General features: G+C 34.5%; 1 protein-coding gene across 6 annotated transcripts in view; it reads right to left on the bottom strand.

The window, feature by feature from the left end:
* Positions 1–14,773, bottom strand: part of LOC144447937 (MAP kinase-activating death domain protein-like) — a 70,483-nt gene that overhangs the window by 27,486 nt on the left and 28,224 nt on the right. For all 6 annotated transcript variants that reach the window (XM_078138040.1, XM_078138041.1, XM_078138044.1 and 3 more), the window contains exons 4-10: positions 10,799–10,930; positions 9,864–9,977; positions 7,799–7,879; positions 5,351–5,683; positions 4,396–4,735; positions 2,704–2,939; positions 182–782 (exon numbers count right to left, since the gene is read on the bottom strand). In XM_078138040.1, coding sequence (XP_077994166.1) covers positions 182–782; positions 2,704–2,939; positions 4,396–4,735; positions 5,351–5,683; positions 7,799–7,879; positions 9,864–9,977; positions 10,799–10,930 — 1,837 coding nt within the window. The remainder of the gene's footprint in view (positions 1–181; positions 783–2,703; positions 2,940–4,395; positions 4,736–5,350; positions 5,684–7,798; positions 7,880–9,863; positions 9,978–10,798; positions 10,931–14,773) is intronic.

The following is a 14,773-nucleotide window of genomic DNA, read 5'->3' as shown; positions in this document are numbered from 1 at the left end:
GGTTTCACTGATATAATTAACGACAATGAAAATATCATGTAAATTTAATATAAATCAACCAATTGCATTTATTATAACTGTTCTTTCATGCCCATCTGGTTCAACTGACAACCATGTAGATTTGATATAAATCAACCAATCATTGCACTGTATCATTTCTTAAACACCTGGTTTAACAGACCTGTTGGAAATGGACTGAGATGTTTCTTCTTCCTGGTACTTCCCAGTGGTAAACTCATACTGGACACGCCACTACTGCTGCGATAATTTCCTGGATCTGACTTGATACTTGGTGGGTATCCGTTAAAATCACTACTAGCTATGGAAGTAGTAGGAGACCCTTGTTCTCTCTCTGTACTCCGGCTATCTGATAGTCCTTTCAAATGTGGTGGTCTCCTCTGAGGTGTTGTCACAGGTGATGATTCTGCAGAATCAGATCTTAACATGGCACTCAGCTTCTTAATGACTGTGGACGTACCCCTTGACCTTTCATCATCCATTGATTTTCGCCCTGTGGATATTTCCATTGAATTGCCAAGTGAGGAAGACTCTCCCCAATCACTGTGTCCATTTCTACTGCGTTCTCTCTGTGCCGGGGGATATCCCGGATCAGACTGTATAGAGTTATTATCATGGTCCACTGAAAATTTCCTAGTTGTTGGTGTACCGAGGTATTCCACAGTGTTTGCAGTAGTTCCGCTATAGTTGCTATCTGAATCATATTTCAAACTTTCAACATCAGCGTCAGTGTCTCCACCAGATAGAATCACCTCGGGAGGATGCTGATGAGAAAATGATAAAACTGATGTTCAAGTTAAGTATTCACAAAGTGAAAGGTTTATAGGGGTTTCAATCCCAGGTTTTAACATTATCTACTTAATGAAGCCATACAGATTTATACAGCCTATAGGATTATTCCTTTGTCCTGGGTCAACTTTTCCTATAAATCTGCCAGAAAACAGTTTTCCACAAAGACATTTTAATTTTCTTGTAAAATTGACAACTTGAAATTCAAACAATATTAAATAGCACATGTATTAAAGGTACTTCACAATACTTTTAATACCATAAAACATTTTACAAATAAATTTAAACTTTGTTCTGCACCCATTTCTAAATTTCTTCTAATATCTACAGACCTACATCTACATTTCTCTAAATCTATCTACATGTACATGCTTCTCAGATTATTTGTTAACTTTACAGTTAAGTTTTACATATTTTATTTGGATACATTTCACTACTTTGTAGCAATATTTACAAGCCTAAGCGTAAAATGACCACCATCTGCCTTATTTGTGAATCTTGCTGCATCTAATTAAATATTCATAATTCACATAATTTAAAGAGTAACCATTGACCAATAGCATGCAGTCTAGAATCATTGTTTTCCAATCAGCATAGATTAATATTTATGTTCTTAAGGTTTGTTCTTGCAGCCAATCTAAATGGATATGTTGACTTCTGTGAGTGACTATCATTTGCTACATTCTTTTGTTGTCCAATCAGAATAGATATTTTGATATCTGTGACTATCATTTGTTACAAAGTTTTGTTGGTGAACAGAATAGATATGGTGACTTCTATAAGTAATTATCATTTACTATAACGTTTTGTTGGCCAATCAGAATAGATATGGTGACTTCTGTGAGTGACTATCACTTGCTACTGTAACAATGTTTCATTGGCCAATCAGAATTGATTTTTTGACTTCTGCAAGTAACCATCATGATAAAATCAATTTATTGGAATGTAGAAGCAATCAGAAAATACATTCTATCTGCTGCAAGGTATGTTCATTAGGTGAAATCATATTGTCAGAAGCTAAACGGAATGGACGTTCTAGCTCTACATAGTACAAGTCAGCATGGCCTGACTGTAACCTTTGACCCCAACTAATACTACACTCAGCACCTTCTACCTACAGAGGATAACTATATTATAAATAAAAAACAAAATCATACCGACATAAATTTGATATGACTTCTTAAAAATAAAATACGACGGAATTGTGCAGACTTAAAGGAAAGCAAGAAAAAAAACAATAACTGCATAAATGGAGTACATTGTATGAAATAAATTAAGTTTAATATAGTGTGTATTGATTTATTTTATATTTTAAGTTCTACATTTGTGTACATGCATACTGAAAAGTTTAATTAAGGAAATGAATACATACACATAAATATCCTACTCCTGGTTTCATTGGTAAATCTGCTGTGAGATCACCACTTTGATAGAATGGACTAATATGAAAACTTTACTTTGTAAAAACTCACATATTCATATACCTCTGGTGTCATTGGTATATCTGCTTTGAGATCACCACTTTGATAGAATGAACTAACATGAAACTTTGCTTTGTACAAATACACATAATTTCTTTATTCATATACCCTACCTCTGGTGTCATTGGTATATCTGCTGTGACATCACCACTTTAATAGAATGAACTAATATCATAAACTTTACTTTGTTAAAATTTAAATATTCATATACCTCTGGTGTCATTGGTATATCTGCTGTGACATCACCACTTTGATAGAATGAACTAATATGAAAACTTTACTTTGTAAAAACTCACATTCATATACCTCTGGTGTCATTGGTATATCTGCTTTGAGAACACCACTTTGACAAAATGAGCTATATATATAAACATGAAAACATTACTTTGTGTTAAAGGCTAAATACACATCCTACCTCTGATGTCATTGATATATCTGCCTTGTACAACGGACTGGAAGCCTGTAATTGTGGATACTCAACATCTAAGTCATGTCCAAGTGATGGATAACTAGATGCTGATGAATCACTATCTGGTATTGAGAATGCAGAATCACTATTACTCATAGCACTGGCTGGTATCTGTAGTTCATGGGGTGGTGAATACACAGCATGGTGTTCTAAGTCTACTGGAGGTAGATTCTCAAACTCGCCTGTGTTCAAAGGAAATATAATTATTAGTCAATGTTATATGTTTGTCAACAAACCTTTGCTAGTTTCAAGCTGCTATACAACTCATATAAAAACTTAAAAGTTGGCAATTTTAAATATATTTGTCAACAAATTAGTCGTTCCAAAATGCTACTCAAGTCATTCAAAACACATAATGTTCAAATTGGCAACTTGAAATGTACTCGTCAACAAATAAGTGGTTCCAAATTTCTACACATACCTCTGTAAATACCAAGACATACAAACATGTAACATGCTGAATTGCGAATGCATAAATCAGGGAGAGATAGTCATCTGACTATACCATGTATTGCCACCAAAACATCAGGTTTTTTTGTTGTTTTTTTGGTTTTTGTGTGTTTGTATTGTTGTTAATAGTCTTTCTGCTTTAATTTTTATAGTGTTTTATAGGGATTGTTACATGCTTGAAATAAATTACTACTAATAATAATATTACAAAGTGCAGTCATGTTTGTCAATATCCTTTTATCGAAAGAAAATTGCCAAGTATGTGTGCAAGCAATAGATATATTCCCACTATTGGAAAGGTTAAAGAGTAAAAATGTACATATAATTTGGCCAATTTGGGTGCTAATTGAAAATAGATTTTTGATTTTTAGATTGGCTACAAATGACGGTTGATAACAGTAACAGTAAATGTAGTACACTATCAAAATGCTGAGTGGCAAATATGACTGGCTTTCTCTGTTTATTCTACTCACAATTTTCCTTTGCATGACTTTGTATATTTGTAAAACATGACTAAACTTGTTTCATCAATTCATTATGGTCAGGGAGAGCATTGATAGAAGTGTACTGGAATGTACCAATAAATGTTCACTTAGTAAATTGCTACTAATGTGTTGGAATGAACTGATAAATGTAATGTACTACACGTTTTCTATTGATTATTTCATTTAAAGAGAGATAGGAACCAACATGATTTGACTATAATTTACCCATGGGAATAGATTCATGACGTGTTGATTATAATCAGGCTTACTTCACAAGTATTTATAGATTATTACAAGACTTTTATAGATTCTAAAACAACAGCCTTATATGGCTTGCACATATTCATGATACTGTTAAAGACCATAGTGTCCCCAAATAACAATTATAACACAGACACAGACACTGATGCAGACACACATACACACACACACACACATACATACATACATACATACATACATACATACATACATACATACGTACGTACGTACATACATAGAGGCACACAGACAGACACAGATAGACACACACATACACAGGCACAAACACACAGACAGACAGACAGACAGACAGACAGACACAAAGGCACAGACACAGACACAGACACAGACACAGACACAGACACAGACAGATACAGACGCATATCACACACACAGATTGTCCACCTGCACACATATAAAATGTATATTATCCTAGCCTTACCTGATACATCACCAGGGATATCACTATTCATAATATCTGTTACAAAGTCACTCAAAGATGAGTATGATGAACTAGTACTTCCCGCATCGTCCTCTTCCTCTGTATTACTCCCACTTTCATCCGTGGGGTTTTCATCATCTGATGTCTGGTCTATGGCTGCAGCAAGTGCTGATGCTAGTGTAAGTTTCTCATCATAGACATTGAACTCAACAGGACTAAGCTGTGCACTGTACCATTTGGGTTTGTCTCCAATCAGTTGGGGATCATACACACCTGTGTGTACTCGTAAGAATGCTACATTGGTGGGATTCAGAGACCATTCTGCAAAGTACTCTATTGCCTATTTAAAGGTTGGTGAGAACAAAGGTGATGAATAAACTAATCAATATTTGTTGTTGATGTAGGGTTTGAGGATTACTTAATTAATTAAATGAACAACCGTGCCACCATGCTGACACCAAAATTTATACAGATATCAAAACATTGGCAACTGTCTGTCTGTGTCTAGTTGCAGTACACTCAGGGGTGAACAAATCATTTTGTGAACTGGTGGTCCCCGGACCAGTGCCATAAAAAATACAGTGGTCTTGCTGAAAGAATTAGTGGTCCCAGGTCCCGCTACTGTGAAACATTAAATCTTACCTATGAATCTGTATATTCAGACGACTTTCTAACATAGTTATTAACAGTAAGGTACTGGTCCGACGGACCAGACAAGGTAAAATTTGTGTGGTCCGCCCAAAAAAATCACTAGTCCCAGACCCATGGGACCAGTGGATTTGTTCACCCCTGAGTACATTTATAAATGGATTATATCTTTCTGATAGACTGTAGCAAGAAATTAAATTTTGCTGTCTTAAAGCGTAGAATGTGCAGTTTCTTAATGGTTTCTGCATGGTTGTATTAAACAGAGCCAGTGAACACTAACATGAATTGGGCTGTATAATCCTCATACCTGTGTCTTTGCAAGTCTGTCTGTAAACTGTGACTTCTGTGGTCTGGATTGTAAGAATTGGTGTATCTGGAATGCAACAACTGGTCTAGGATGCAACCGCAATGTCCTGGTGTGCTCAACAAAGTTAGCTAGAACATTAGGAGAATTGAAGAACTTCACCATAGCAATTCTTGTTGCTATGTCAACAGAGTCAACATCATTTCCATAGATGAAAGGATTGAAGCCCATATCAGAGGAGAAACTTTCTCGTCTTGTCCATGCAGGTTTGGCATTACCGTCAGCTTTATCTAAGTTACTGATAGCTTGGGGACTCATACTCATACTTGCCAATGCCTGAAATGAAATGACAGTATATATTGTAAATGTGGAAATTTTGCTAAGACTTACTTTCACTTATTTCACTGGAAAACAAAAACACAAAAATATGAACTAGACTTTAAATTGCAAAATTTGCTTGTAGTAGTGAAAACATCTAGGTTTACAGAAGTGAGATATGATGAAAAAGATTTATGGACAGCCTATGTTATAGTATTTATCCAATGTTAATACTCACAGCTGTTTTACAGCTAGGAATTAATCTTGTCATGAAGAAACCAGTAAATATTATACAGTGTTTTTGCTAAGGTTTGGGAACCCCGGTAACAGAAAGGGGGAAAAAGGTAAAACTGGTAGTGCTTCCCATGCAATGTATCATAGTTTAGGTGGGGAACCCCGGTAAAATGATGTGGGAACCCGGTAGATTTTACCTACTTACCGCCCTTAAATAAAACACTGTTATAGTTACATAAAATTATGTACCTGAGATTACTTGCAATGGTGCGCATACTAAGCGGTATTTGCACAGCAAAGCAATGCAAATGATATGCAAATGAGGACGCCATCATTCATTCTACACGAAAGAATGTGATCGCATAGTGTCATTTTTACAAAAGTTTATTGTTTGTTTTCTGTTTCATTTTCACCTGCTACGTTTGTGAAAGTACTGTCACAGAGAATACTGCAAGCACTCATGCAAATACCTTGAGTACGCCACACTTGCACTAGCGTGTCATGAGTTTTTATCATATCATGCAGTATGACTAGCACCTGGTCATTCCATGAATTGTACGTGCAGCAGTACATTATGACTGTGTTTTTTTTTATCTTTAGCATGTATGTATATTTTATCTCTTTTTTTTCCCTATCTGTTTTAGCTATGGGATGTTTCCAGTGTTCTTTTTCCTTCCCGGAATAAAGTTTAATAATAATAATAATGTTAGATAAATGACGAGACACCATACATGTAAGTTTGAGTCTGGGCTTTGAACTTTGAATGTGACTCAAAAACTTTGAAAGGCGACTGTATGTTGCACTACATTATAAGTAATTGAAAGTTTTTACTTCTTAAACCATAGAAGTTGGACAGAAATGTCTATGGTTAAACCCACAAGTGTTTATCAACAAGACATCACTCCTCATCACTCATGAATATTCAGTACATCTCATGAATATTCAGTATATCTCATGAATATTCATTGCAGCTGAGAGGCACTACTAGGTGTCAGGGATTGTTAGCCAGATAATGTCAGTACCCCAGTCAGTTAGCAAAGACCCCTTAAGTGATAAACTTAGAGGACATCATCTAGATGATTACAGAATCGTGATAATTCAAAAAAGTCATGAGTTTATCTTCAAATGCCTTTAGGTTACTTTATTACATCTGCATTCGATCCAAGTTTTATACATCTTCACACAAACTCAATATCCATCAGTATGATTCAAATTATGTATATTTAATGCCAAAGCCTTCGAAAGTATGACATGATTCATTTATATTGCAAAATTTGTTACATTTTTAATGTTTAAATAGCGATACAACTGTCACTTTGATAAATATGAGTACGGTGTGGGTGTTCATATATTTCATGTATCATATTTAGAATTTCAATTATTAACGAAATACTGTGTAGTCTGAACAAATTCTCTTGTGTTTTTATTTAACATGATAGATCAAATAATACTTTGGAAACCATAATTGATAATAGATTATTCCTGATTAGTTAGTTTGGTAATTAAAAGATGATAACTTCTTCCAAAATATCTTATATCCATATTATTCTGTACATTGGAGAATTCTGGTAGTCTGGGTAATTTTAGTTGAATATCTGGGGACCTCTGGTAGAATGACTGGGGACCTCTGGTAGAATGACTGGGGACCTCTGGTAGAATGATGGAGGGGGGGGGGGGGGGGGGGGTGTTCTGGTAGACCATTTACCAACTTACTGTCATAATATTCTCAACAAAAATACTGAACTGGTTGACATAAAATTGATGGATTCCAGGCAAGAGTTTGTGATGCATATCAGATTACATAGAAGACTTTCTACGAGGGCAATGTACTTTTGTTGACATCTACACTAGTACAGTATTTGAATGAATTACTTCTTATCAGTCTATAATATTACTTACTTGTTTGAGATGATTCTTAAGAACAGTACCTTCAGGTTCTGGTAAACTAGGTAACTCATCAGCACTTAATGGAACTGTTATCTGAAATAAAAATAACCACACATCATCCATTTTTGAAGGTTCCATCTGATGTACGTTATTACACTAGCGTCCAGTCGAGTCATGTGGAGATATTGCTCTTAGTTTTTCCCTTACCACGCTTGGGCATTTCACTATAACAGTCATACATGTATATTCAAACCTGAAATTCTCGCTATCTGCAATACAATTCTATGCATCGCTAAGGAGTCAAATGGAACGCAGTCTTGCGACCACGCTTGCATTTGTCGACACCTACACTTCTGGTCGCCTATGTCAATACACGTGAATGTTCCTTCCAAACAGTTTAATTGTAACAAATAAGATAAACGCAAGTTTTAAGCTCATATAATTATGGAGGTGGGAAATTTAAATATGTACAGTATCTTTCCAGGGCAAAATTACAAGAGATGTCTACAACTGAAAATCGGAAAGAAACATTCCTGTGTATAAGCATAGCCGACCGGAAGTGTAGTTGTCAACGTTAGAACGCGTTGTCGCACGACTTCGTTCCATTTGACTCCACAGTGATGTGTAGAATTGTATTGCAGGTAGCGAGAATTAGATTACGGTTTGCCTGCAACAATGTAGAATATGGTAATTATGTTTACATGGTACAGCTCAAACCTCTGAGTTAGTTCTAATCACATGGAGATGCCGTTCACGTCATTAACTACACTGATATTGCTCTTAGCTTTTCCCCTACAATGCCTGACATTTTGCTACAATGGTCATATATTCAAACCTGAATTTAGATTAGGATTCCTCACAGTGATGTAGAATATGGTAATTATGTTTACATGGTACATCTCAAACCTCTGAGTTAGTTCTAATCACATGGTGATGCTATTGATGTCATCTCACTAGTAGAAAGAATTAAAAACCCAGGAAGATTTTGCACCTGTTTTTTGGCTATAACTTAATTACAGATATAGTCCTTTAGAAAAATACCAGGCATGGTTGGAGAAAAGTGAAAGAAAAATGCCCACAAATACATGACTGGATACCCAACAACATGTTGACCAAAGTCAGTGTATACCTATTATAACATCCTTTTTTGAGGGTGCATAATTGCATAATATACCTGTATATGGCATTATGTAACTAAAGTGTACATGTACCTATGAATGACATTGTAAAATATATTATTCAATCAAAAAGAGTAAAACTAAACTTTGGAAGGGTGTATATTTGTCTTTATGAATGAAAATCAAATATTACCCATAAACAGAAAAATTCAAGTTTAAGATGGTACATGAGCTACATCACTGAAGTCTGCAACAAGGTATCCGGTACGCTATATCCAAATAACGTAATATTCAAAAATGTCAAACTCCCCCTGGCTACAGTTTTAATAAGGTTTAGTGTATAAATGTCAAATTCCTTCAGCTTTAAGTTAAGGCTTAGTGTCCATAAATGTCAAACTCCTTCTGGCTCCAGTTTTACTTTACGTTTTAGCCTGAAATTGGGCTATAAGATAACAAGATTAGAACACAGATTTTATTATCTACATCCTATAAGGTATAAAGATAAACTCTTTGCCTGAAAATAGAATTGGTACATGCTAAGCCATTATAAGGACAGATTTTGTATATCTAATTGACATTTTCTTTTCCGTAAGTCGCTCTAAGGTAAATGATAAACACACCTAAGACACATAGCAAATCCTACACCCACAGAAGTTTGTAAATGCCAAAAGGTGGATATAGGGAATATTTTCAGGGTGACGTGAACTTATTGTAATAGATAAGCAAACCTTTTTGAACTGTGTTATGTGTATGCTAATGCATGTGTAGGTAAGTTCGTATTTGGTACAAGTAAATTATCATGACTTTGACACGTACACAACTTTGAATTCAAGCTGAAGAGAGAAAAATCTAGGGTTATTACACCTGCATTTCTTTTAAATGTAACTACTGCTTTAATAACCTTGGATTTGTCTTTCTTAAACTTGAAATTGAATATAAATTATATCAACATATCTTACCTTATTTGAATCTAAGTCTATAAGCCATACATCATCTGGCATTTTGAAACCTGACTTGTATGGGAAGAAACTGGCTGGGACTCCTATAATGTAAGGTGTTGGTGCAAGAAGCAACTGAAAGACGGAAATATTGATAGAGTAAGTAATTATGACCATTATGCAATTTTCCAGTTTTACAGTTGGAATATTAAAAGAACCTTGGTAACAAAATGCAACCTTCCAGTTTCAAACAGTGTTCTTCTTAAGGTTCGGAAGTTCTCGTAACACTAATGGTCAATCAGTAAAACTTGCTAGATTTTTCAGAACCTGTATTTTTTTATGGTGAACCCCGGTAACAAACCTGGGGAGTTACAGTAGTTTTTCATTACTTGCAAATGATCCTATCCATAGAGTGCAAAAAGTTATTAATAAAGTAATCCACTTTTGAGGGATGGAGTGAAATGAACATCAGAAACTTGATAGTGTGAAGTAATGACTAGATAGGCATATTGGGTACAATTACTATTATAGTGTTAACTTAAAATGGCCATATCGATGAGGATTTGTTATTTATTTTGGATTTCAATTTATTGAAAAATCAATATGAAACAACATTGACAAAGTCTGTGTTTGTAAGTCATTGCATTGCAAAAAGCTAATAAATGCGTAAAAAAAGTGTTACAATAACAAAAAATTCACACAATTATTAATCTTTTGCAATTTATTGAAAGTACAAACATCACTGTGGTCTAGGTTGTTTCACATTGATTTTTTCAAGTAGAACACCATGATAACATTTTCTTTTTCTAAATAATATGACTTTTCAACCAAGATTGTCACTTTGAAATTGAGAATACTATCTCTTGCAGTACATTCTCTTTGTTAATAAATGTAAACCAAGATGGCTACACGTTTGGTTGAGACAGTCTGGATGAATATAAATGATATGTTGTTACCTGTTCAGAAGAAGCCATACATGTGGGCAGTAATGGAATGACAGGAAACATATATTCTAATGGATATATCATGGAAACAAATGCCATTACACTCATGGATAAGGCATTATAGTCTCTGGATTGAAGAACCACCTGAAATATACAATAACAAATGTCATTTATAATACACCCTTTGACAAGGAATTATAGTTTCCGGAACACCTGAAATATAAAAAAAATTATATCATTACACCCATTACAGTTTCTGGATTGTAGAACCACCTGTACATGTATATGTATAACATAAATAAACATTCATTTTTTAAGTAAACCTTTAAATGACGCAGTTTACAATATCCATTTAAAAAATTGAATATCAAAATATTCATCTATAGCTGAAAACTCTCAGTAACATATTTTACAATATGCATCTAAAATTAAAAATTAAAACATTCATGTTTTATGTAAACCTTCAAATTAATAATGATATATTTTGTATAAAAGAGAAATGTCATAATTTTTAGCTTGCTACTTAAATTCATTTCAATATCATGCAGTCAGCAGACCCTAAGGATTTGTTATTTAGATTTCTTAAGGTCAAAAGTTCTGTCTCCAGAAAGGGCAAACGAAAACCTCCCCTTGGCGTAAACAACGCATTCCTTTTATCTTATAGATTGTATCTGGTTTTTATGCCCTTTGTAACTGGAAATGTTGCAAAACTGTAAATATTTTAGAGTTTCCCCTTCAACTTGAAGTTGAATTCTACAGCACATCTTTTCATGGGTGAGTATACAATTTAGTTGTGGTTACTGAACACAGAATGACAATTCTTGACATTTTCCTTTCAATCATATATAATTTCTACTAAGTGAATTAATTATAGTAGGAAAATGTACAGGGTTTTTAAGATTATGTAACACTGAGTAAGAGATGTAAACAGTTAGAAATGAAAGAAAATAGAGAGAGAGAGAGAGAGAGAGAGAGAGAGAGAGAGAGAGAGAGAGAGAGAGAGAGAGAGAGAGAGAGAGAGAGAGGGGAGTGACAGACAGACATGCACAGAAAGAAGAGAGACAGAGAAACACAGATGGAGTGACATATGAGAAGAGAGAGAAGTCAGGCACAGTCAGACAAGAGAAGTCAGGCACAGTCAGACAGAGACAGACAGATGAACTGACATAAGATAGAGAGGTCAGAGAGACAGAGAGACAGAGACTGTGACAGACAGACAGTTGAGACAGCCAGAGACAAAGAGACAGATAGCCTGGCAGTGACACAGGTATCTAGATAGAAATCCCATCACAAGGATATGCTGGAGGGAGGGGAGGGGGGGGGGGGGGTTAAATGAGTTTGTGGTAAAAATGTGTAATGTATGTCTCTAGCTCTGAGTATATTTAACTGCATATGTTTGTTCATGAATCATATGCATCAATTATTGATATTTTGATTACCTAGGATTTACAGACAAGAATTCATTTAACACCTGATATTATGGATTCATGTAGTACCCTTCAATTAACAGCTGCAAGTATCGTGTGATATCTACTCACTCAATCATTGATTTACAGTGGGGAATACAAAATAGAAAATGCATGAGGTAATTGCAGTTGATAAAAACGAAGACCTGTCATCATTTGGGAATTTGTACATCACATGTAGTATGATGTACCTTTACCTTGAAGTTTTCAAATGTATATCAGGTTTTCATAATGAAATATCACTACTTTTGCTGTACAAAGTACACAGTTTGCGGACAAAAGCCCTGTATCTTTTTTAAGGTGTGACATAAAATTTAGTAACTACATGTTACATTATTATACAAAAACATGTGTTTGTATTTCAAGGTTGAATTGAATAGTACCTCCCCTAGTCTGTAAAGTATGCAGTGACCCAGGGGGTGCCCTCACACATTGGTAACCCCCCCCCCCCCCCCAGATTGAACATTAATGTCATAGCAAATGTATAATTTGTTTTGTATTTATGATTTTTATGGATTTATTTTATCAAATATGAAGTATCAAAATCCTGGGCTGTGATATTTTTATTACATACTCACTGAAAGTTATTATAATGGCAAGTGTTTATTAATTATTGTATTTGATTTTTATCTAGCTATATTACTAAATTATAAAAGTACAATGATGTATCAGAATTCTGACAGTACTTCTTTTTCTTGTATGTTTCCCATGGTATATAATCCACATTTTCTGTTCAAAGACAACAACTTGGCTTGAGTACATGTATGGTCCAATGCCCTTTTAACCAAAGCAATAAATTGAATAAACTCAAAAATAAAATGACACTTTTCTGTCAATTTGTTTACACCTTTGACCTTTTTTTTAATACAGTTAGATGCAAATTAGTCACTTGTGATTTATTTGCGGACGATATTACATCATTAAGTGTAAATGACTCATTTGATGGTTATTACACTTATTTTCAATTTTTATCAAGTCGACCTTATAGCCAATTATCGCAGTCAACTTTCACTCTCCTATTCTATTATTATTCATATAAATTATGAAGTTGTCAAATCAAACTTGACAGTTTTATGAAATATGACATAACATATAATGACAACGTTAATTAACTCTGGATTTGTAAAATGTAATTGACTTTTTAAGGGGGTACTACTAGTGTATACGTTCATTACATTTTGCTTGGCAACTGTCAGAATTGATAGAGAAATTCAATAACAACACAGCCACATTAACATTTAAATGAGTTTTTGCCATTTTCACTGTCAAAATATTCTAATTTCATTTCTTGAAAGATGACAACAAACACTTATAATGTTTATTTTGATGGACATTGTCAATGCAATTTCATCCTCTAATCATTGTAAAGACATAAGGCAAGCATTTTGTATTTCATTTCAAATTTAGTTGTGAAATACATCTCTATTTTGATGGACACTGTCAATGGAACTTCATCCTCTGATCACTGTAAAGACATAGGCAAGCATTTTATGATTGTTATGACACATCTACCTGGTAATTTTAATATTTAAGATAACAGAAATTCAGGTAGGACTCAGGACTGCAGTCAAACATAGTGTTACTATTAACTTAACAATTCAAATTATTCATGGGGTTGTATTTTTTCAGCCTTATTACTTTATCAAGTAGTCTAGTAACTACACACGTAGCCGTTCCCTACAATCTCTTTCCAACGTATAGTCAAATGGACAAATACTACCAAAAACCTAGCTAAATCTGCTGCTGAGGAAGCGGTGAACAGCACATGTCTGTAGTAATCCATCACACACTGACAGGTGGTTATAAATAGGCCATTGCAGACTGCAAACTGGAAATTGAGCATACAGCGCCCTCGTTCAAATTGGGGGTATCATCACCTCATAGTATTGTTTCTTAAGAGTTCTGTTCCTTGGCATTTTGTAGAAGTGTAAATCAGGGATGTTTTTCATATTGTTCAGACATTGAGGAAAGCAGCAATGCTCTATGATTAACCAAGTAACCTGTACCATGTATACCCCCAAGGTACACACAGACAGGAAGTAGAGCGCCACCATGGCAAATTTTGGAAAGGCCTATTGGTTACTTCGTTCAGTTTACTACAAACTCAACCTCTAGTTTGAAAGTAAGTCACGTGAGGATGCAAAAGCCACCACATTTATATCAACGCTCCGATAGCATAAACTATTGCTGTTGGTGGTAAAAATGAAATTTTTACGGTGAACATGATCATTACATGTACAGGACTAAACTATTTATCAAGGTAATACATGTAATTATATCATGTTTTCTAATTCTGACTGCCAAGTCATTCATTTTCGTTAAAATGTTGTGACAGTTTACTGTCTCATTAAAAAAGCAATCCTGATTATTATCCAATTTTTTTCATGATTATAAATAGCCACTGATCGCAACTTTTCCCAATGCCCCAAAAATGTTCTTTGTATTTTTTCCAGAGGATAGTTATTTTTGCACAATTATATCCATTCATTCAATATCCGAGTCTCAATAAGCCTTTTCTCTG

The sequence above is a fragment of the Glandiceps talaboti genome, chromosome 17 (assembly GCF_964340395.1).
Source record: "Glandiceps talaboti chromosome 17, keGlaTala1.1, whole genome shotgun sequence".
Lineage (NCBI taxonomy): Eukaryota > Metazoa > Hemichordata > Enteropneusta > Spengelidae > Glandiceps > Glandiceps talaboti.
Note: the sequence above shows the minus strand (reverse complement) of the source record. Positions and strands in the feature narration are given on the sequence as shown.